Source organism: Acomys russatus, chromosome 31 (assembly GCF_903995435.1).
Source record: "Acomys russatus chromosome 31, mAcoRus1.1, whole genome shotgun sequence".
Classification (NCBI taxonomy): Eukaryota; Metazoa; Chordata; class Mammalia; order Rodentia; family Muridae; genus Acomys; species Acomys russatus.
In genome coordinates, this window is record NC_067167.1 from 36,290,261 (window position 1) to 36,309,157 (window position 18,897).

The window sequence follows — 18,897 nt, forward strand, 5'->3', positions numbered from 1 at the left end:
GAAGCCAGATTTGCTTAGAAGGTTAAGAATAGAGTAATAATGGCTCGGTTATTGTGCTATGAAGCTTATTAAAATAATATAGTTGAGTCTCAATCGTCAGGGTGATAGCCGGGTTAAGAGAGAAACTGCGAGACAAACACAATTGTATTAAAAATAACTTTAACAGACATTTATGCCACTGCTGGAAAGTTCAAAGGTCATTACATTATGGGGGTGGCAGATGGTATGGCGTGGTGGTTTGACTAGGAATGTGCCCCACAGCTTATATATTTGAATGATTACTCATTAGGAAGTGGTGTTACTTGAGAGGAATTAGGAGGTGTGGCTTTGTTGGAGTAGGTGTGGCCTTGTTAGAGGAAGTATGTCACTGGGTATGAGCTTTGGGGTTTCAAAAGCCTAAGGCAGGTTCAATTCAATCTCTCTCTCTCTCTCTCTCTCTCTCTCTCTCTCTCTCTCTCTCTCTCTCTCTCTCTTTCCGTCTCTCTGTCTCTGTCTGTCTCTGTCTGTCTGTCTGTCTCTCTGTCTCTGTCTGTCTCTGTCTCTGTCTCTGTCTCTCTCTCTCTCTCTCTCTCTCTCTCTCTCTCTCTCTCTCTCTCTGTGTGTGTGTGTGTGTGTGTGTGTTCCAGAAGCCTAGGGGTCTGGGTGTAGATATCTTAGCTTCTTCTCGATCACCATGTTTACGTGTGTGCTGCCATGCTACCCACCATGCTGATAATGGACTAAACCTCTGAAACTGTAAACCAGCCCCAACCCAATGCTTCCCTAAATAAGTGTTGCTGTGATCATGTCTCTTCACACCAGTGGAATAGTGATTAAGACAAGTGGGCTGGTGGTAGAAAGACTGTAAGAGCTGAAAGATGGTGAGGACGATGATGCTGTCCTCTGGGCATGGCACAGCCAATGCATTCAAAGCCTTATAGTAGCTGTGGCTTCTCCAACTGGCCTGAACAAGACTGGGCCTATTAACAGTCAGTCATGGACTGGGAAGAGATTCATGGGGTCCTGCCCATCCCTGTGGAATGACTGGCTACTGATGTGCTCTGCAAGAGGGGCAGTCATTGACATCAATTATGTGTCCACTGGGCATCCCACCTGGCTCCAGTGGATGAGTATTTAAAAAAGACATGAAAGCGCCTGTAAGGGAGAGATAGGAGGGATAGGAGGGAGTTAGAGAAGCATGGGGTTATAGTAATAGGAACACACTTTATCTCTGTATGAAACTTTCAAAGGAGAGATTCAGTGAAAGTTATAATGTCAAGGTCATTCTTGACTACACAGGGAGTTCAAAGTTAGCCTGAGCTACACGAGACCAACCAACCAACCAGCCAAACAAACAAAATAACCATTGTTTATATTTATACAATTTGTTTTATAATCCTTTTTACTCAAAGTTATTTTTTAAATTATTTAAGTGCTAGAAAACTGAATTTCCAGGGAATGGAAACAGATAACAAGGACTCCTTGTCTACCTACTGAGTTTAGCCATCATTCTTAAAATAGGCAGGGACTTGTTGGAACATATATATCCAGGTAGTTTTCGATTCTGTAGTGGTTGAGGGAAGACCCAGTATCTCTGATGTCCCCCATATCTGGTATATCATGTCAGCATGCCTGCTTTTAATGTCAGGATGATTTCACTAGCACTAAAGTTCCCATATTGGAAATAATTTACTTTTCATCTTCTATATATGTCTTCAAGTGTTTTAAAGGTTTATGTAGACATTGTTTCTATGGCTTTCCTTGCTCTTCTAAAGTATATCATCTTAACTGAGGAATACTCTTCAAAAATAAGAATCATCTCTAGAAAACCTGGTTGGCTAACATTATAATATATACACTGTGTTAGGCAACAATTTAAAATAGCCTTGTGAGCATTTTGAAGTGGCATGAAAATATGTTCCTACAGAACTACTGGGTGAAAACATAGCTTTCAAATCCATAACACAGTTCCAGTAAGTTAAAAATAATGTCAGTTATATGCACATGTATGCAAAGATAAATATAAGACCAGAGTTTGGATCAAGAGAAAGAAAGTGCACCAAAATGTTAAATGTGGTTATGGCCATTTGATACAATCTATGGGAATGTTCTATTTTGTTTCTCTATTGTCTATTGTTAATAATGAAAACATACATTTCTTTTGAAATGTAGAATAGATAACTTCAGAATGAAGAGAATTAATTTAGATGAGCAAAATTCAGAAACATCATGCAGGGCTTACTTCCTAGAAATAGAGAGGTAAAGTTTGGCTTCTATATATTTTATTTTTGGCTGATTCAAAAATAGTTAAATTTGAATTTACTTCCTTATTTGTAACAGAATTTGGTTTTGAAAGAAGTTCATTTTCCCATCTCTGTAATCATCACTTTTGTCACAGACCTCATATAAAATGTGATTTTAATTTAAATTCTGAAGTCAAATAGAGACTAGACTGCCTACTTTCTTTTCTAAAGCAGTGTACTTCTAAGATTAGAGGTCCCAGATGACTCTTTTGCAGGAGAGATGGTTCATATTTTCTCTCCACTTCTACTCACAACAAAGTAGAGTTTTGGTTGGTATCTACCACATGGAATTGAATGTAAAAGGACTTGATTAAAAAAAAAATAAAATGAAACTGTCTATCATATCCCTAAATACAGAAAAAAAATGTTACAGGTTTGAATTATGTTAAAACAACAACAACAACCACCACCAACATGCAGGGAACTTGTAAAATAATTATTTCCAGCCTTTGAACAAACTTAATCTAAATATTGTGACTGTGGTTCGCCAAGCAGGGAACACAAATATGCTAGGTGATTTGACTTTCATATCCTGCTTAGATTTCTCATTCACAATACATTAGGTTCACTTTTGTGTGTGGAGGTAACTCACTTCTTTCTTTCTTTCTTTCTTTCTTTCTTTCTTTCTTTCTTTCTTTCTTTCTTTCTTTCTTTCTCCCCACGCCCTCACCCACAGTACTGAGGATTGACCCTATATCCTTGTATATGCTTGGCAAACATTCTACCACTGAGCCACATCAACCAGGTCCTCTAAGCATCTCTGTTTAAAAAAATATTTATGTTTGTGTCTGAGTGCTTGTGTACATTTGGGCATGTGTGTGGACACTTAAAGTGATATTTCTCAAGAATGCCAATCATTTTTGAGGTTGTACCCCACTTTGGCCTGAAACTTAGACCATTGGGGTTATAAGCATGCTGCCATGCCTAAATTCTCACACTGTGTTCTGGGGACTAAAGATGGGACCTTGCATTTGCACAGAAAGCATCTCCTACAATTTTCCTCTGGTCTCTTAAGATCATCAAAGCATGGCAACTTGTCCCCACATTTTAAAATTAAAAGTATTTTATACCAAAAGCATGGAATGAAGAGTAGAATCCTGGCTTGGTGTATTAGTTGACCTGAAATAGTTATCGACTCTTGATAAGATTTTTTAAAAATATTCACATTTATGTTATTGTAATTTGAAATCATTGAAGTTTGAATTAATGAAAAATTTTTATGGAAAATGTCTATTTAGCTTGATTTGGCATTTGGACAGCTAGATTTATTTTTATGTTTTAGATAGATAGATAGATGAGAAGATGATAGATAGATAGATAGATAGATAGATAGATAGAAAGAAAGACAGAAAGAAAGAAAGAAAGATCACAGATATACATTGTGGTTCTTTATTGGCTGAGAAATCTATGGAACAGTGATGGCCTGGCAGCAGTTGTTCCATCTCTGGAGAAAGTTCTTCAGGCACCCAGCTGGTGCTTTTGCTGCACTGGCTGGTTTTATGTGTCAACTTGACACAAGCTAGAGTCATCAGGGAGGAGGGAGCCCCAGTTGAGGAAATGCCTCCAGGAGATCCAGCTGTAAGTCAACTTCTCAAATTAGTGATCAATGAGGGAGAGCCCAGCTTATTGTGAGTGGTGCCATCCCTGGGCTGGTGGTCCTGGGTTCTATATAAAGGTTTGCTAAGCAAGCCATGAGGAGCAAGCCAGTCAGCAGCACCCTCCATGGCCTCTGCATCAGCTCCTGCATCCAGGTTCCTGCCCTGTTTGAGTTTCTGTCCTGACCACCTTCAATAATGAGCAGCAATATGGAAGTATAGGCCAACTAAACTCTTTTCTCCCCAAATTGCTTTTTGGTCATGGTGTTTTGTCCCATCAATAAAAACCTTAACTAAGACATTCGCCATCAGCCTCTCATCTCTATTTAGTGCACGCTTTCTCTATGGCTCCTTGTTAAGTGCCTACTCAATTCTGCAATTATGCTTTCTCTTACCTAACCCCTGACTGATTAACTTCAACCTACCATTTTCTTTTTTTCCTGATTACTGATTTCTACTACACTAAAGAGATTCATATATCTTCTGTATTTGGTGTTCAATAGCTATTGAACTCAATAGCTATTCCATTTAGAGTATAAACTCCATGAAGAACAGAATCTTTGTCTATTTTTTTGGTAATTATTCCCAAGTGCCTAACAGACCTCGAGCTTATCTTATGTACTCAATGTAGGTCAGTATAATTATTTAAAATCAATATTGTAGTTTGATTTGTACTAAATGCCAGCAGATTATTCTGCGGTTTTAGAATGTAGGTGATGTGTCATGTCCTACTACAATTTAAACCATATTTCCTGTTTTTGTTTGTTTGTTTCTGAATACACCCAATAACATGGTATTTCTTATATGCCCATTGTATATTTGTTTTCTTTTGAAACTTTTGAAGTGTGAGTCTCACGTCACAGTCTAGGCCAGCCTTAAACTCACACCAATCCTCTTGCCTCCAGCTTTCAAGTGCTAGGGTAGCAGGCATAAGGTACCATGCCCAGATATAACCTGTGGTTTCTTCACAATACATTTTTTAAAAAATTATGCCTACACAAAGAACACTGGTTAATTGTTTAAGTATGTTAGAGGCCATGGTACAGTCAGTGGGTATTTTAGTAAGATTTTTTTCTAACTCATTATGCCATGTTATAGAGATATAGTTTTATTTTGTTTTTGAGACAAGCTTTCTCTGTGTAGCCTTGGCTGTCCTGGACTCACTTTATAGACCAGGCTGGCCTCAATATAACGGAGATCTGCCTGCCTCTGCCTTCCAGAGTGCTAGGATTGCAGGAGTGCCCCACCACACCCAGCTGAGATATAGGGAATATTTTAAAGGAAATATGTTATTTTCAAAATGTCTATTTACTCAGTCCTATAGACTAACAAGCCACATCATTCACTACTGTAAACATACATCTATCTGTAAGATTCAAAGAAAGGAAAAAATATGAGAAAGAGAAAAGAATAGAGCTACACCTTAGTTGAAAGAGGTAAGCAGCCAGTCAGGGAAACACAGAGCCTCCTCTCCTGGGGACACTTTTAGATCATCTTGTAATTATGTGGAGAAACAGTGCAATTGAAATGGACAATAATCGAAGGGTTGACTGCTCTCAGCTGTATCCCTTGGATATTTTTATACTCCCAGTAACCTTATAGTGACCCAATTAAAGGAGGTTTAAAGGAATAGAGTAGAACGTGTGTTTAGATATTCCAAAGTAGCTAGTCTAAGCGATATTGGAAGGCTCTGCGCTGGTCAGGATGATGGATGGTATAAGTGCAGCATGATTAATGCCTCGGGATGGATGGAAAGCTAATGCGGGGGAGTTGGTGGTTTGTAAATAAATCTTTTACTGACATCTTGGATGAGTCACACCTCTGCAGTGACTGAGCAGGTGACGGGATAATGTGTTGGTACCAAGAGCTAGATCTAAGGGAAGTTTTGAAATAAAATTTTAAAGGTAAACTAATATTCTGTAATATTTTGTCTTTTACTAAACGGAATAATTCACGTATATTTATACATAGGAAGTATATTTGCCTTATTTTAGGAACTCTGTTTCTCAGAATACATACTTCTGTTTGTGTATACAAGATGTCTCAAACATACAAATCTCAACAGAACCAGAGCTGTGTTACACTGTAAGATAATATTGTGATTTTCTATATTGAAGCCTATTTATTGGAAGAGGGGAAAGAAACACTTTCCACCTAAGTATTTTCTGACTCATATTGTGGAACTTTTATGTGACTTATAGTTAACTCTTATACCGTTTTATGAACTTAAGATGATCCTAATAAGTGTTAGCTTTTGCCTTTGATTGGCATGGATTGACTGTAATTATTCATGAGTTCTGTGTGGTGTTTCAGCACATTCATACAGTGTGCGCTGGTCAAATCCAGACTCCCTGACTCCCATTTAGTCCCTTTCCCCAGTTCATTCTCCGTCTCCCGTAATCAGTATTCATTAGTCGGGTTCAATGTCAGTGAACATCGGAGATCCACTTATCTAATTTCTGTGCCCAGCTTATTTAACTTAACATCTTCTGGCTCCGCGTATTTGCTGCGAATGATAGATTTCATTCTTTATGGCTGAACAACAGAGGCAAGCCCCATCATTAAACAGAGAGGCAGCACAGTTAGTACCAGTTCAGAACCGAGCTTCGCAAGACCTGACTGAGCTCAAAGACAGCTCTGCGGGTGGTTAGACAAATCATGCCAGGGAAGCCACTAACCTACAGGGACTTCACTTGTCACCTCCATTCCAAAACTAAACCAGCATTTCACAGAGCCCTTTGGATGTTCAGTGAGGTAACTTGCATTTTGTGAATCGTAAGTGTGTCTCTTCACCCACTCTCTATGCAGAGGGTAGATGACTCTTCTGTGCAATAGGGAGAGAACATTTTTTAAAATTAATGGCAAACTCATAAATTTAAACATAATGCCTTCTAAATTTCCAGGCCATTCCTTTTCATTCTGAGCTGTTCTGCTTTGAATATACTTCAATTCGCATCAGTTTGTGTGTGTGTGTGTGTGTGTGTGTGTGTGTGTGTGTGTGTGTGTGTGTTTTGTTTTTTACTTTGAAGGCTACTCTTTTTGCCTCTCATGAAAGATGTCTCTCAAACAAAAGAAGATGGGCTTTGAGAGTGCTAATGAGGTTTGGTGAAGGACAGGGTTAGACCAACCATTCATAAGCCTTGGTGGGGAATTGGTCACTGTTAACAACGGATTCTCTGCGTGGTTGGAAGCACAGAGCTAATGTGCTACCTGGACTCAGTTCATTTCTTGTCCTCTGTTAACACTCGCCATCTATTTTACATCTTCACCTTTTTATGCACCCTCTACAAAGAAATTATTCATTCAGTTCTGCTTTAAGCACCTGCTGACATGTTCTTCTAAGCTCAGCTTGTAGAAACCCTGTCTCAAAAAAAAAAAAAAAAAAAAGGCATAAAGATAAAACCCAAACCCAATACTACATCTGTTATTCTAAAGGAATGTATCAATAAAATGACTTCTGACAACATTCTGCTGCACCCATGGATCAGTGTCTTGCTTAGCAGTCATCAGAGAGGCTTCCTTTTGCACCAGACGGGGGGTGGGGGGGGAGCAAATACAGAGACACACAACTGGAAATGTGCACAATATGAGAGACCTTCCTAAACGGAATGTCTCCATCAAACCCCTCCCATCAGGGCTTGCACATGGAAGAGTAGACAGAAAGGTTATAAGACCCAGAGGGGATAGACGGTGCCAAGGAAACAGTGTCTTCTTGATGCAAAAGGCCTGAGGCACACACGAACTCACACAGATGTGGCAGCATGCACAGGGCCTGCAGAGGTTCAAGCCAAACGGGTCCCAGCACTGAGAAGAGAAAGTGGACAAGAGCTCTCATATGTAACCAAGAATCTATCTCCAATTTGCAAGTGCTTGCAAAAGAAAAATTAGTATTTCCAGGCTGTTATGGTGCAAGTCTTTAATCCCAGCACTTGGGAAGCTGATGCAGGCCTGTCTATGAGGAATATCTATGGGAGTTTAAGGGCAGCTTAGTCTACAGAGGGTGTTCCAAGACAGCCAGGGCTACACAGAGAAACTCTGTCTTGAAAAACAAAAGTTTTCCCCCCAGTGGAGCCTCATGGGTATGTAAACCACATTTAAGAGTAGGGCCCACACCCAACAGTAGATGGCTACAAAACTCAATGACATTTTTATAGCTTCCCCCCACCATATTGCTTTGTTTGGACTTCTTATTGTTATCTTAATGGTCCTTTGCTTGTATATTTTGTATATTATGTTTCCCAACTTCGCATTTTTATGTTACAGACACACACACACACACAGAGAGAAAGAGAGAGAGAGAGACAGAGACAGAGACAGAGACAGAGACAGACAGAGAGAGACAGAGACAGAGAGACAGAGAGAGACAGAGAGAGAGAGAAATTCTTCTGCATTTTTTTTTTCAGATTAGTTTTCTAAAGAGAGACAGAAAGAAGGGTGGAGTTGGGTGGGTGGGGAGGTGGAAAGGATATGAAGAAGGGAAAACCATGATCAGAATATACTGGAGGAAAAAAACATTTTTAATTTAAAAAATATTTACTTTATTCATGTGTGTGCCATGTGTTATGTACAGGTGCTCTTGGAGGACAGAACAGGACAACAGGTCCCCTGGAGGTGAAATTACTGGTGGTCATGAGCTACCCAAAGTAGGTGCTGGGGCCATCATTCTTGTCCCCCCATTTTTCCTTTATTTGAGTAATAAAGTAATAATGAATAACCAGGCGCCAAAAATAACAGCTCAGCCAGGGTTATTTTTACAATTCTGAACTACTCTAGTCAAATTGGAAAAAATTTTTTTCCTGTTAAAGAGATTTCCATGTGGTTTTTCATTCAGCTTCCTATAGCCCCTAGGCAAAGTACATTGCTAGCAGGCTGCTTGCTGGCAAAGTCATAACCAATTATATTAATTGAAAATTTAAATCTACCTCCCCCCCCAAATAAAGGTTGAAATTATCTATGGAAAAGCAAAATGTTCTAGGCATAGCTACTGCATGGCTTCATTGCTGTAGCAATGTTGTCTTCTTGGAGAGTCATGTAATTTTGAAAATTATTATAGAGAGGAATAAAATTAGGGAGACACAGAGCTTCTGCGAATACACCGAACTTATTTCCCACCAGACTCCATTCATGCAACAGCTCTGATACGAGGAATCTTAGCTAAGATGGATCTCTCTCCTCTTACCACCGAGCACGGGTGTGTACTGTATCTGGGAGATGGATGCTGGATGAGGCGTTGCTCTGGCGGTCAGGAAACATAAAGTGAATAAAGCTGTCAAAAGTCTCTGTCATTCTAGAGATTATATCCTGGGGCCAAAGGAGTGGGCGAGAGAACGTAAACTATAGAAATATAAGTAAGCCTATTTATCAGAAAGTGACGTGGTAAGGGAGAACTTAGAACTGGAGCCTCCGCTGTAAGGGGAAAGCTGTGGCTTAATACATTTTGAGTGAAACTCTAGCCCACGGGTGCGGAGCCCGCCGAACCCACAGGAGCAACTGAAGAAGCTGCAATAGCGAAGCTTCCTGTGCCTCTATTTTTAGGAGAGAAAGCCTGGTAAGGTATTAAAAATACATGTCATCTTGCTCTCGCTCTACCTGTTAGAGTGCAACTCCTGATCTTGTCTGTCAGACATAAAATAAGTTATAAAAGTAATAGATGGCGTGGCCTGGGCACTCAGGCCCCTTGAGGTCCAGCCTGATTTAGGATCTGTTGCTGATGTTGTCTCACATTAGGCGCCTCAGTCCTCAGGGCGCGCAGGAAGGAAGCACGGAAGGAGATAGGCGGCTCGATTCAATGAGCAGTTATACTACCTCTTATTTGGCTGGCACAACTTTATTCAATTTCCGTTAATGCAAAATGTAGAGGTTCTCAGGGAGCCTGCAGGTGGTGGAATATGTGCCACAGATAAATGAACTGTCTGAGGACAAAAATATGGCCGTGCTCAGTGAGCTGGCAAGAGGAGGAACACTGTAATCTCGGGTTCCTCCGGAGCTTTCCAGAGCAAGTTTAGACCTGTGTAAGCCCTGCTGTGGTAGTGGTCCAAGAGAGGCCCATTGGCCGAGAGGCAGCAGCATAAGCCGCGGGCAGAAACAGACAACAGTCCTGAAGGGCCCCTGGCTGAGGGAGGTTTTGGCTTAGAGTAGTTAGTGGCTAGATTGATATGGATCTCCACCCTAAGGACACAGATACAGGGATTAAAAGCACACATGTTAGTTTGTGCACTGTGGTGGCCTCATTAAAGACACAGATGTGGAGCAGAGAAGTCCACTTGAGACGAAAAGGCAGGAGTGGCTCAGCTGTTAAGAGCACTGCTTACTTTTCCAGAAGACCCAGGTCTTATTCCTTGCGCCCACACGGCAGCTCGCAGCCCTCCATAACTCCAGGTCTAGGCTTCTGACGACTTCTTTTGACCACCAAGGGCGCGAGGCACAGGAGACGTGCATGCAAGCAAAGTGCCCATATACATTAAAATTTTTAAATTAAACGATAGACGCTTAGACAATCATTCCCATAAAACACCAAAGGCCATTCTTTTCCTTTAATTTACACGGGGGTGCTTCCCTACCTTGGAAGTCTGACCTCCCTGGTTTCAGGCACTTTGGTCATATACTTCAGGGCTGGAATCTAGTGCAAGTGCAAGTATTGGGAGAAAGAAGCGTGGGGTAAGCTAGCTGGCAGGTAGGGGGCGCTCTCAGAATACCCAGCTAACCTATACAAAGCTGTGAATGGGAGCTCTGGCCCAAGCCGGCTGGAACTCACTGCTAGCCTATGCTTCAGTGGGAAGCTGGTCTGCCTACAAACACTTAATCCCAACAGTGACCTGAGTCAAAGGTAAATCAAGATCTGAGGAAGGACCAGATGGATGGTTCCCTCCAGGCTCACCTCCTTGGGTTTCTGTAGACGTGGCCCCGCCTCTTCCCGCCCCACGCCCCACTCCACTCCTCCCCACTGCCCTGATTTAGGAGGAACCCGGCCCCTGTAGCTTGCCTATAGCCCCCTTCCTCCCCACCTCCCCCCGTGGAGTTTGCTCTCCTCTCAGCTTCAGCTAAGACCCGGAGAGGTGGAATTTCGATTTGAAACTCCCGAGCCTGGGCTGGTGCTGGGCATGCTCAGTGCCTCTGGCGTGTCGGGCTGCTGCTAGCTGCACTGGCAGCAGAGGCGCTGCCTGGCTCGGAGGCTGGCACTGGAGTCCACCCCACTGTCACTGCCGGATGCAGGCTTCCAGGAGGCCAAGCTCTCGCCTCCTCCGAGACCCTTGCCTCCACCAACCTCATCACTGGCAGCATCCTACTCTCCACCTCTCCATCCTTTAAGGGTGGTGAAGCCAGTGCTCGGTTCCCTCGGCGCGCCACAGACCGCCCTGCGAACCCCAGCCGAGGACCCTGTCATCGGATGCACAGGATCAGAGGACTCTTGGCAGTGGTTCTCTCCAGTAGCACTTTGCCTGGAGTGGAGTCGCGGCGGAGTTTCTCCTCCGCCCCTCAATGCGCACACTATGAGGAGGGCAGTCGGCTTCCCTGCACTGTGCCTGCTGCTCAGTCTTCACGCTGCAGGTAAGGGCTTGCTGCTGCTCAGAGATGAAGCCGAGGATGAGATGGGAAACAGCATATGCTTAGGACTCCAGGCAAAGCTTGCCTAGCAGAAGAAGGTTTGGGATAGTATTAAGGGGTGAGAGCGTGCACCTGTTGGAAAGCTGGGGCTGAAAACTTAACGCTAAAATCGGCTCCTGCTTTTTCTTTATCTTGCAAGACTAAGAGTGAACATTTTAAGTGTGAATATAGGTTAGCTTTCCCCTCCATCGGGCTTCCCTACTTGAGCTTCTAGGCTTTGCTCTTGCTTGCACATTTTACTGGAAGAGAGAGGAGACATCCTGCTGGATGGAGACCTTTCTACTGCAGCGGCTACATCCACAAGGTCTCCCGGTTTAGCGAGCGAGCGCTCACAGGGGTACCCTGTCTTTAACCTGATGGACTACGTCTGCGCCCCTAAGAGCCAAATGTAGGGTTTATTAACAGTGCTGTTCCAGGCTGATTTGGCCCCAGCTCTTGTCACTCGAATTTTCTGAACCAATAAGAGTAAGGGAAGGTTTCAAATACGAGCCTCTTCTCTATTTCAGCACCATGGTCAGTATCCGCAGTCAGTAAAGAAAAGCCCAACCACACTTAGAAACCTAGGGGTTATCACTGTCTCCCCAGGGATGGGTTTGATGAGAGACAGCTAAAGTGCAACCATATAAAAATAAATTCGACACAAGAATAAGTATCTAGCCTAGGAATGCAAACCTGATAAAGTGCCCAGGAATTTTATAGTCAGTGTTACCTGTCTCCTCTAATACAGAGGACAGGCTTGCTGGACTGCATCCTGTATGGTTTTCACACACACGTGAACCAAAATAAAACATGGCAGAGAGGTTTTATGAACCCCGCTGTGACCGCAGTTGTCCATGCAGTAGCCCTGTAACAAGAAAATGGCTTTTCTTGAGTTTAGTTCACAAGCATTCATTTCTCTAAGTACACTGACTGGGAGTATATTATGTTAGTGTGTACTGTGACCATAAACATACACACACATACACACACACACACACACACACACACACACACACAGAGAGAGAGAGAGAGAGAGAGAGAGAGAGAGAGAGAGAGATGGGAAATGTAATCCTGTGATAGTTGTTTAAGGGAATGAATGCTTTTCTCCATGTACACAGTAATGAGAGTGAAATATAGTACTTTCTTGTCCTAACTATTGTTTTTTAAATGCATTGTGAAAAAAATGCATTTAGAAAAAACGATGTATAGGAACAATAAAGCTATAATTAAGTATTCATGTTAATTATTATAATTACAATATTACATTGTGGGGGTTTCAGTGGGTCTTTGGTATCTTGAAAACTAGAGGCAGAGAAAGCTATGACTTGGTTATTAAATTATCTGCTAACAACTGTAATGAATCACTTCATTGCCACATAACAATTATTTAATGTTAAAATAGAAAATGAAAACACAAACACTGGTATTGTTTTATACCCAGTTTATTTAATGCTACAGCTGACAAAAATAACCATTACCAAAGAAGTTTTCACTGCTACTAAGTTAAGTAATTAATTATTTGATATAAAAAGGCATCACTATAGTTACTTTTGAAAGTTATAGTTAGACAAATGTCAAAAGTTGTAATTAATGCATATTATATAGTTATAAGCTTAGGGTTACAAATAGACTTTATATTATGCATGTAGGAAACAATTCTAATTTATTATAGATGAACCCAGAGGATGACAAAAGTAGTGGACTTTTGTTCATCAGGAGCAAAACCTAGAAGCCTGCTTCCCTAGATAGTGTCTGAAGTTTCACCAAAGTTTGTGGTGCCAAGTCAAAGCAAACGCCCTGTACTTCAGCTTCTTTTTTTTAATTTTTAATTTTAATTTTATTAATTTATTCAGACAACAACTCAGTTGTTATCCCATCACTTGTATCCTTCCTTCCTCCCTCCTGCTTTCACTCCCCTAGGTCTATGACAGAGGGGGACCTCCTCCCCCACTATATGGTCATAGGCTATGAAGTCTCATATTGGTAGCCTGCTTATTCTTTCTTTGAGTGCCACCAAGCCTCCCCACCAAGGGAAGGTGGTCAAATATGTGACACCAGAGTTCATGTCAAAGTCAGTCCCCACTCTCCACCTAACTGTGGAGAATGTCCTGTCCATTGTGTAGATCAGAGTAGTTTCTTAACTAAAAAAGAAAGAAAGAAAGAAAGAATATTCAGCCACTGTTAGTTTCATAGGGCAAAAGGTGACTTGCTTTATATTTCAGATCCCAATTACAGTAGGCTATTTGTATTTAACACAGTGCTTTGGAACAGTGCTTTGTCAACGCAGATTGCAGGTCTGATATTGTAGTTGTCTTTCTAGTTTCACTTTGGATTCACTTTGATTTTAAACAGCATTTGTGGGTCACAAGCTGTCATCAGATTAAAATGCATCACAGTTATCTAATAATACTGTTCGAACTTTCCATCGGGATTCATATAAACATAGATTTCTTGATCTATGCTTCCACAGATATAGGTAATAAGAAAATAAGTGGCTAGGAGAACAAAGATTAAGAAGCCCGCAAGCCTTTTACTTGTTGAATCTCTGAGTTTATCTCCTGGAAAGAGAGCCATGCTACCAGGGCGTAGGCTGACTTTATTTTTTAAAATGTCTGTGGTGTCTATACATTTTAGCTGCCTGGTTAAAGGGTTAGTTGATCCATGTCAGTTATACCCATATCACCAGAAAATACTTTATGGTGGCAGAAATGATGGTATCTTAGAATGCTTCAGAAATGGAATAAATTAAATAATGGGATGGGATGTGGGATATGAGTGTTCTCAGTTGTCTGGGGATTGCTGCCTGAGGCATAACTACATCTCTAATGACAAGGCTGCAAATTACTTTCAACATGAGTGCCATCTCCACTTACTTGGGATAGTTGCCTACGGCATAGTGACCCTGAGTCCTGACAAGCTCAATAGGAGGAAGAACTGTGGCCCATAAAGTCCAGTGCAGCTGTCATTCCTGGCTAACACAATCCTAAAGAGCTGCTAAGCCCATAGCTTTGACAGAGAAGTTGCATGCCATGTGACGGCTAATTGCTACAGATCTGAAGAAACAACTTATACTTACTGTCCATCCAGTTGCTCATCTTACAGGCAAGGATAACAAAATACAGTAGTGACAACCGACAACATAGTCTGGAAGAAAAAAAAAAAACAGGCGCATAGGACTATTACTATATACATAAAATTCAAGTGCCCACTTACACCCCATCCCAGCAGCCAATCTCTCCCATTTATGGAGCATTCTAAGATGCCATAATTTCTGTCATCATAAAGTAGTTGCTGGAAACCTAGGCAAAACTGATTCTAATAGAATAGGACATCGTTGAGGTAGAGGTGACAGATCCTCCTTCCTTAACTTTCACACCTTCTGGGATTGAATGTAACAAATACATTCCAGTTTAAAAGCCCACATCATCTACATCCAAGGGGCAGCTAAAAGCAAGCCAATGAGAAAATTGCTTAAAGAATAATCACCCAGGAGACTCGCAGACACCTCATTTACATCAATCCTCCCTCTCACTCTTTGCCCAATGAGTCATATTTTGCTTGATGATACTATGTTAATGTAGTAATATTTTCAGTGCCAACAAGTACATTTCTTGTGCTAGCCTTAAAAAAATTATCACCTAAAATCTTATTTTTTTTTTCTTGCACCTGAATGTTATGATAATAAGAGACTGAGACACTGTCCTCAGCACTGGAAAGGGTGACTTCAGATTCAGATTGCCACCTTGTCCTTGCTGCTGTACTTTCTGGACGACACACACTTCTTCAGGGTGTGTCTCAAAGGTGTCCCTTCACTCTCTGAGAATTACTTAGCAAACGTATCTAGTCTTCCAGAAGGACAGAGTTCATGGAGCCATAAGGAGCTAGGAAGTCATTTGCAGCGATGGTATGCTCAAGAAAATGAGCAGACTAGTGGGAAAATAATATGAGCTATTTTTAAGATGATATAGTACCCCCTTCGTAATCCAAAATCAAAGATTACTCAAACCCAACACGATCCTTACAATACTCAAGTTCGGCTGCGTTTTCCTCCTCTGTTGTTTTCACATGAACCACCCACTGCTTTCCTCTTTCCATTTATCTCTGCTCATATTGGTCTCTGTGTTCCTAGAAAATGGACATACCTTGCATATTTTCTCCTTCACCAAGGAAAGCCATTTCATGGGCTAATATATCTGTGATTTTAGAGGGTGGTCTTTATTAAAATGTTACCTTTTTTAGTGGGACTTTTTCTCTTAGCTCCCTTCATACTCCCCTCTCTCAAATTGATGCTGTCTGTTCCTCAGCCTTACTCCCAGAGGTCATAGCGCTTATCATAAATATATTTTTCTTATTGTGTTTATTATGCTCCCTTCTCTACATGGCAGTACAAGCCTTTTGAGGGTTCCTAATCTATCTTGTTTTGGCTATATCTATCAGAGATCATGTCCTGTCTAGAAGCTAGTGTTGTGTGATTAGATTTTTCCAAGGGGAGATTCAACACACACCTCTACTCACCTCAGATAGAAAGCCTACAACAGACCAAAGTACAAATACTTTCAAAGTCCAATTTGGTGAGTCAATGAGGTTTTGGGGTCTCACTTAAATATGATTGAGGGATTACTTACAGAAGAAGGCGTAACTCAAAGACAGCTACATCACCAAAGACCACTCTGGTATGGATGACAGCTCACAGAAGCTTGGAACCCGGATCATACTGCACCCTGAACTACAACAGGCCGGAGAGTGGTAGAGAGATTTTCAAGTGACTTAGTTAATTAAAGCCTTTTCCAGGAAGCCTGCTGGTCTCTGATTCTTATGGGCAGCTGGTCCTGGTCTCAGAATCTTTTTTATTTTTTATTTTTATTTTTATTGTAGCTTGGTGTGTTTGAGGGGGAGAGGGAGGGGGCCTAGTAAATCTGGTCAGTTCCAGAAACTTCCTGAAACTATTTTGAGTTGTTTCTTTTCTAGTTTAAAGAGCTTCCCTGCAGGATAGAATGTTTCAATCTCAGAGAAAACTGCTACAGAACAAGGAAGTGCTTAGCATAAATGTTTCTAACTTCTGGGAATTATTCAATGGTTGCTATTTTCAAGAAACTCCTTTTGTTATTTTTCTACTTAATTTCATTGGCTAATTAGATTCAGGGCTATGTATCAGAGATCCCCAAGTCCACACTTCTAGCTCAGACATCTCTCCTGAACTCTAGTACTGCTGTTTATCATTACCTAGACTCATCAGGTACTTTATAAGAATGTAATATCCAACTGTTTATACTCCACACACGACTTTATAATTTCTCTATTGTTAACCTTCCACGTCACAGAGAATAATGCCAAGATCCCCATCACCTAAGCCTAAAACCAACGACTCACCCTAGAAAGCTTGTGTTAATTTGACCATTGCTGTAACAAAATACAGGACAAGAAGCAATTTAAGGAATAGATAGGTATTTAGTTTACAGTTTTAGGAGATACAGGCTATTATAGTTGGGAAGGCATTACAGTAGGAGCAGAAGAAAGACTGATCACATCGTGTTTCCACTCAAGAGGCAGACAGGGAACAAGAAGTGGAACCAGGGTATAAAACCTCAAGGCCTGTCCAGTAAACTGCTTCCTCCAGCAAGGCTCCCCTGCATAAACAACATCTCATCACCATCCCCAGCAGCTCCCCCCGCTGGAGGCCAAGCATTCAAACACAGGCGCCTGTGGGGACATTTTATGCTCAAATCACAACACCCTTTCTACACTGCTTTTATCCTCAAGATTCTCTGTCTTTGAAGTCAGGTCTTCTCCCATCCATGCTCATGCCACTGCCTTGAGATGGGTCCTTATTATTTAAAAAAATTATCAAACTTCTTCATAATGTCCTAGATAAAGTCTAAAAACATACTTGTCTCTTTATAAAATTATCTAACAATGCTGTTGCTTTTTTCCTTTACTTGCAATAAAATCCAAATGCACAGGCATGATGAAATATTTTTCAATCAGATTTTTCCTAACCTTAGACTTACTATCTCTCATTCTTCCTATTCCACACTATTGTCATATTATGACCAAATTCCATTACTGACATATTTCACCTCCTTTTCACATGTTATTTCTTTTTTCTTAACTATCTATTCTATTTTGTTTTCTGGATAACTTTTATTATAACTTCGGTTTTTGATGAGACATTGCTTACTTTGAACCTTTCCTTGATATTCTGCCTTATTCAAGCAGCTTGCCTATATTTTCCTCATAGGCAGGTGCCTTCCTTTATGAATGCAGCAAACCAGTGTTAAAGAAAACTAGAATTGTAATTGTTACTTTTGCGTACCTACTTCCTATAATTTTCCTTGTTGTTTGCTATTCTATCAATAAATTTTAGATGAATAAATGAATATGTTCGGAGTATATGTGGTGATATAATGATGGCAAATTGATACCAACTAATAGATTATATATCATTTTATGAACATAAATAGGAGAATTTAGTATTCCTGCTATTGAATTTATATTTATTCACAACAAAGAAGTGGATATGTAACAGGCTTGATTTATAAATAGAGTGTTTGTTTTCCAAATTTATAGTATGATTTATACAGTCATTGTGTGATGATGATCTTCTCCCAGATCACTAGTAGTAGTCAAGATAATTTCATTTAAAAAATCAAGGCATCAGATAACAAACACAGGAAAAGAATTAGGCACTAAGAAATATACTTTTTACTTCTAGTTCTAATTATCAACTGATTATCTTTGTTTGTTGGAGGAAGTATGAATGCTGTTCATATTCAAAATCAATATGAAAAGGAAAAATTACTCTAAACCTCTTTTCCTGCCTCAAACAAGAATACAGGAATAAAATGTCTGAGCAGTTGGGTGGTTGGGTAATTTTTCCTTCTCTCAGTTTATATATAAGCAGCTTTACGAAATTATTTTCAATCACATTTTAATGGAAAACACATATATCATAACGGAATTTGTTTTATGAATTATAAAAAAGTCACTTTTAAAAGACTATAAGGGCCAGGTTCAGTGGTGCACACTTATAATCCCAGCACTCTGACAGGGAGAGGCAGGTGGATTTCTGTGAGTTTGAGGCTAGCCTGGTCTACAAAGTGAATCTAGGACAGATAAGGCTACACAGAGAAACCCTGGCTTGAAAAAAGACTAAATAAATAAGTAAATACGTAAGTAATCATAAGATCACACATAAAATTCCACTTAACCACCACTAATATTCATTGTGGCATGGGTAATGTAGTTTTGGGTAAGCTTACTGTTACATCTATGGAAAGCTATTTTGTGGAGACAAATTCAAAGAGAGAGAAATCCCACATTCCTTTAGAAGGGGATTTTGAGAGATCCAAGTGCTTACAAATGTTGAAAAACTTATAATGTCACTGGTTGTTTCCCCATAGTTTTTCAAGAGAAAAAAATTAATAGTAAACTGTTAT

General features: G+C 40.6%; 1 protein-coding gene across 1 annotated transcript in view; it reads left to right on the forward strand.

Moving 5' to 3' along the window:
* The first annotated feature begins 10,970 nt into the window (after positions 1 to 10,970).
* Ptprr (protein tyrosine phosphatase receptor type R) overlaps positions 10,971 to 18,897 on the forward strand; it is a 225,366-nt gene continuing 217,439 nt past the window's right edge. The window contains exon 1 of the mRNA XM_051172962.1: positions 10,971 to 11,425. Coding sequence (XP_051028919.1) covers positions 11,368 to 11,425 — 58 coding nt within the window. The 5' untranslated portion in view covers positions 10,971 to 11,367. The remainder of the gene's footprint in view (positions 11,426 to 18,897) is intronic.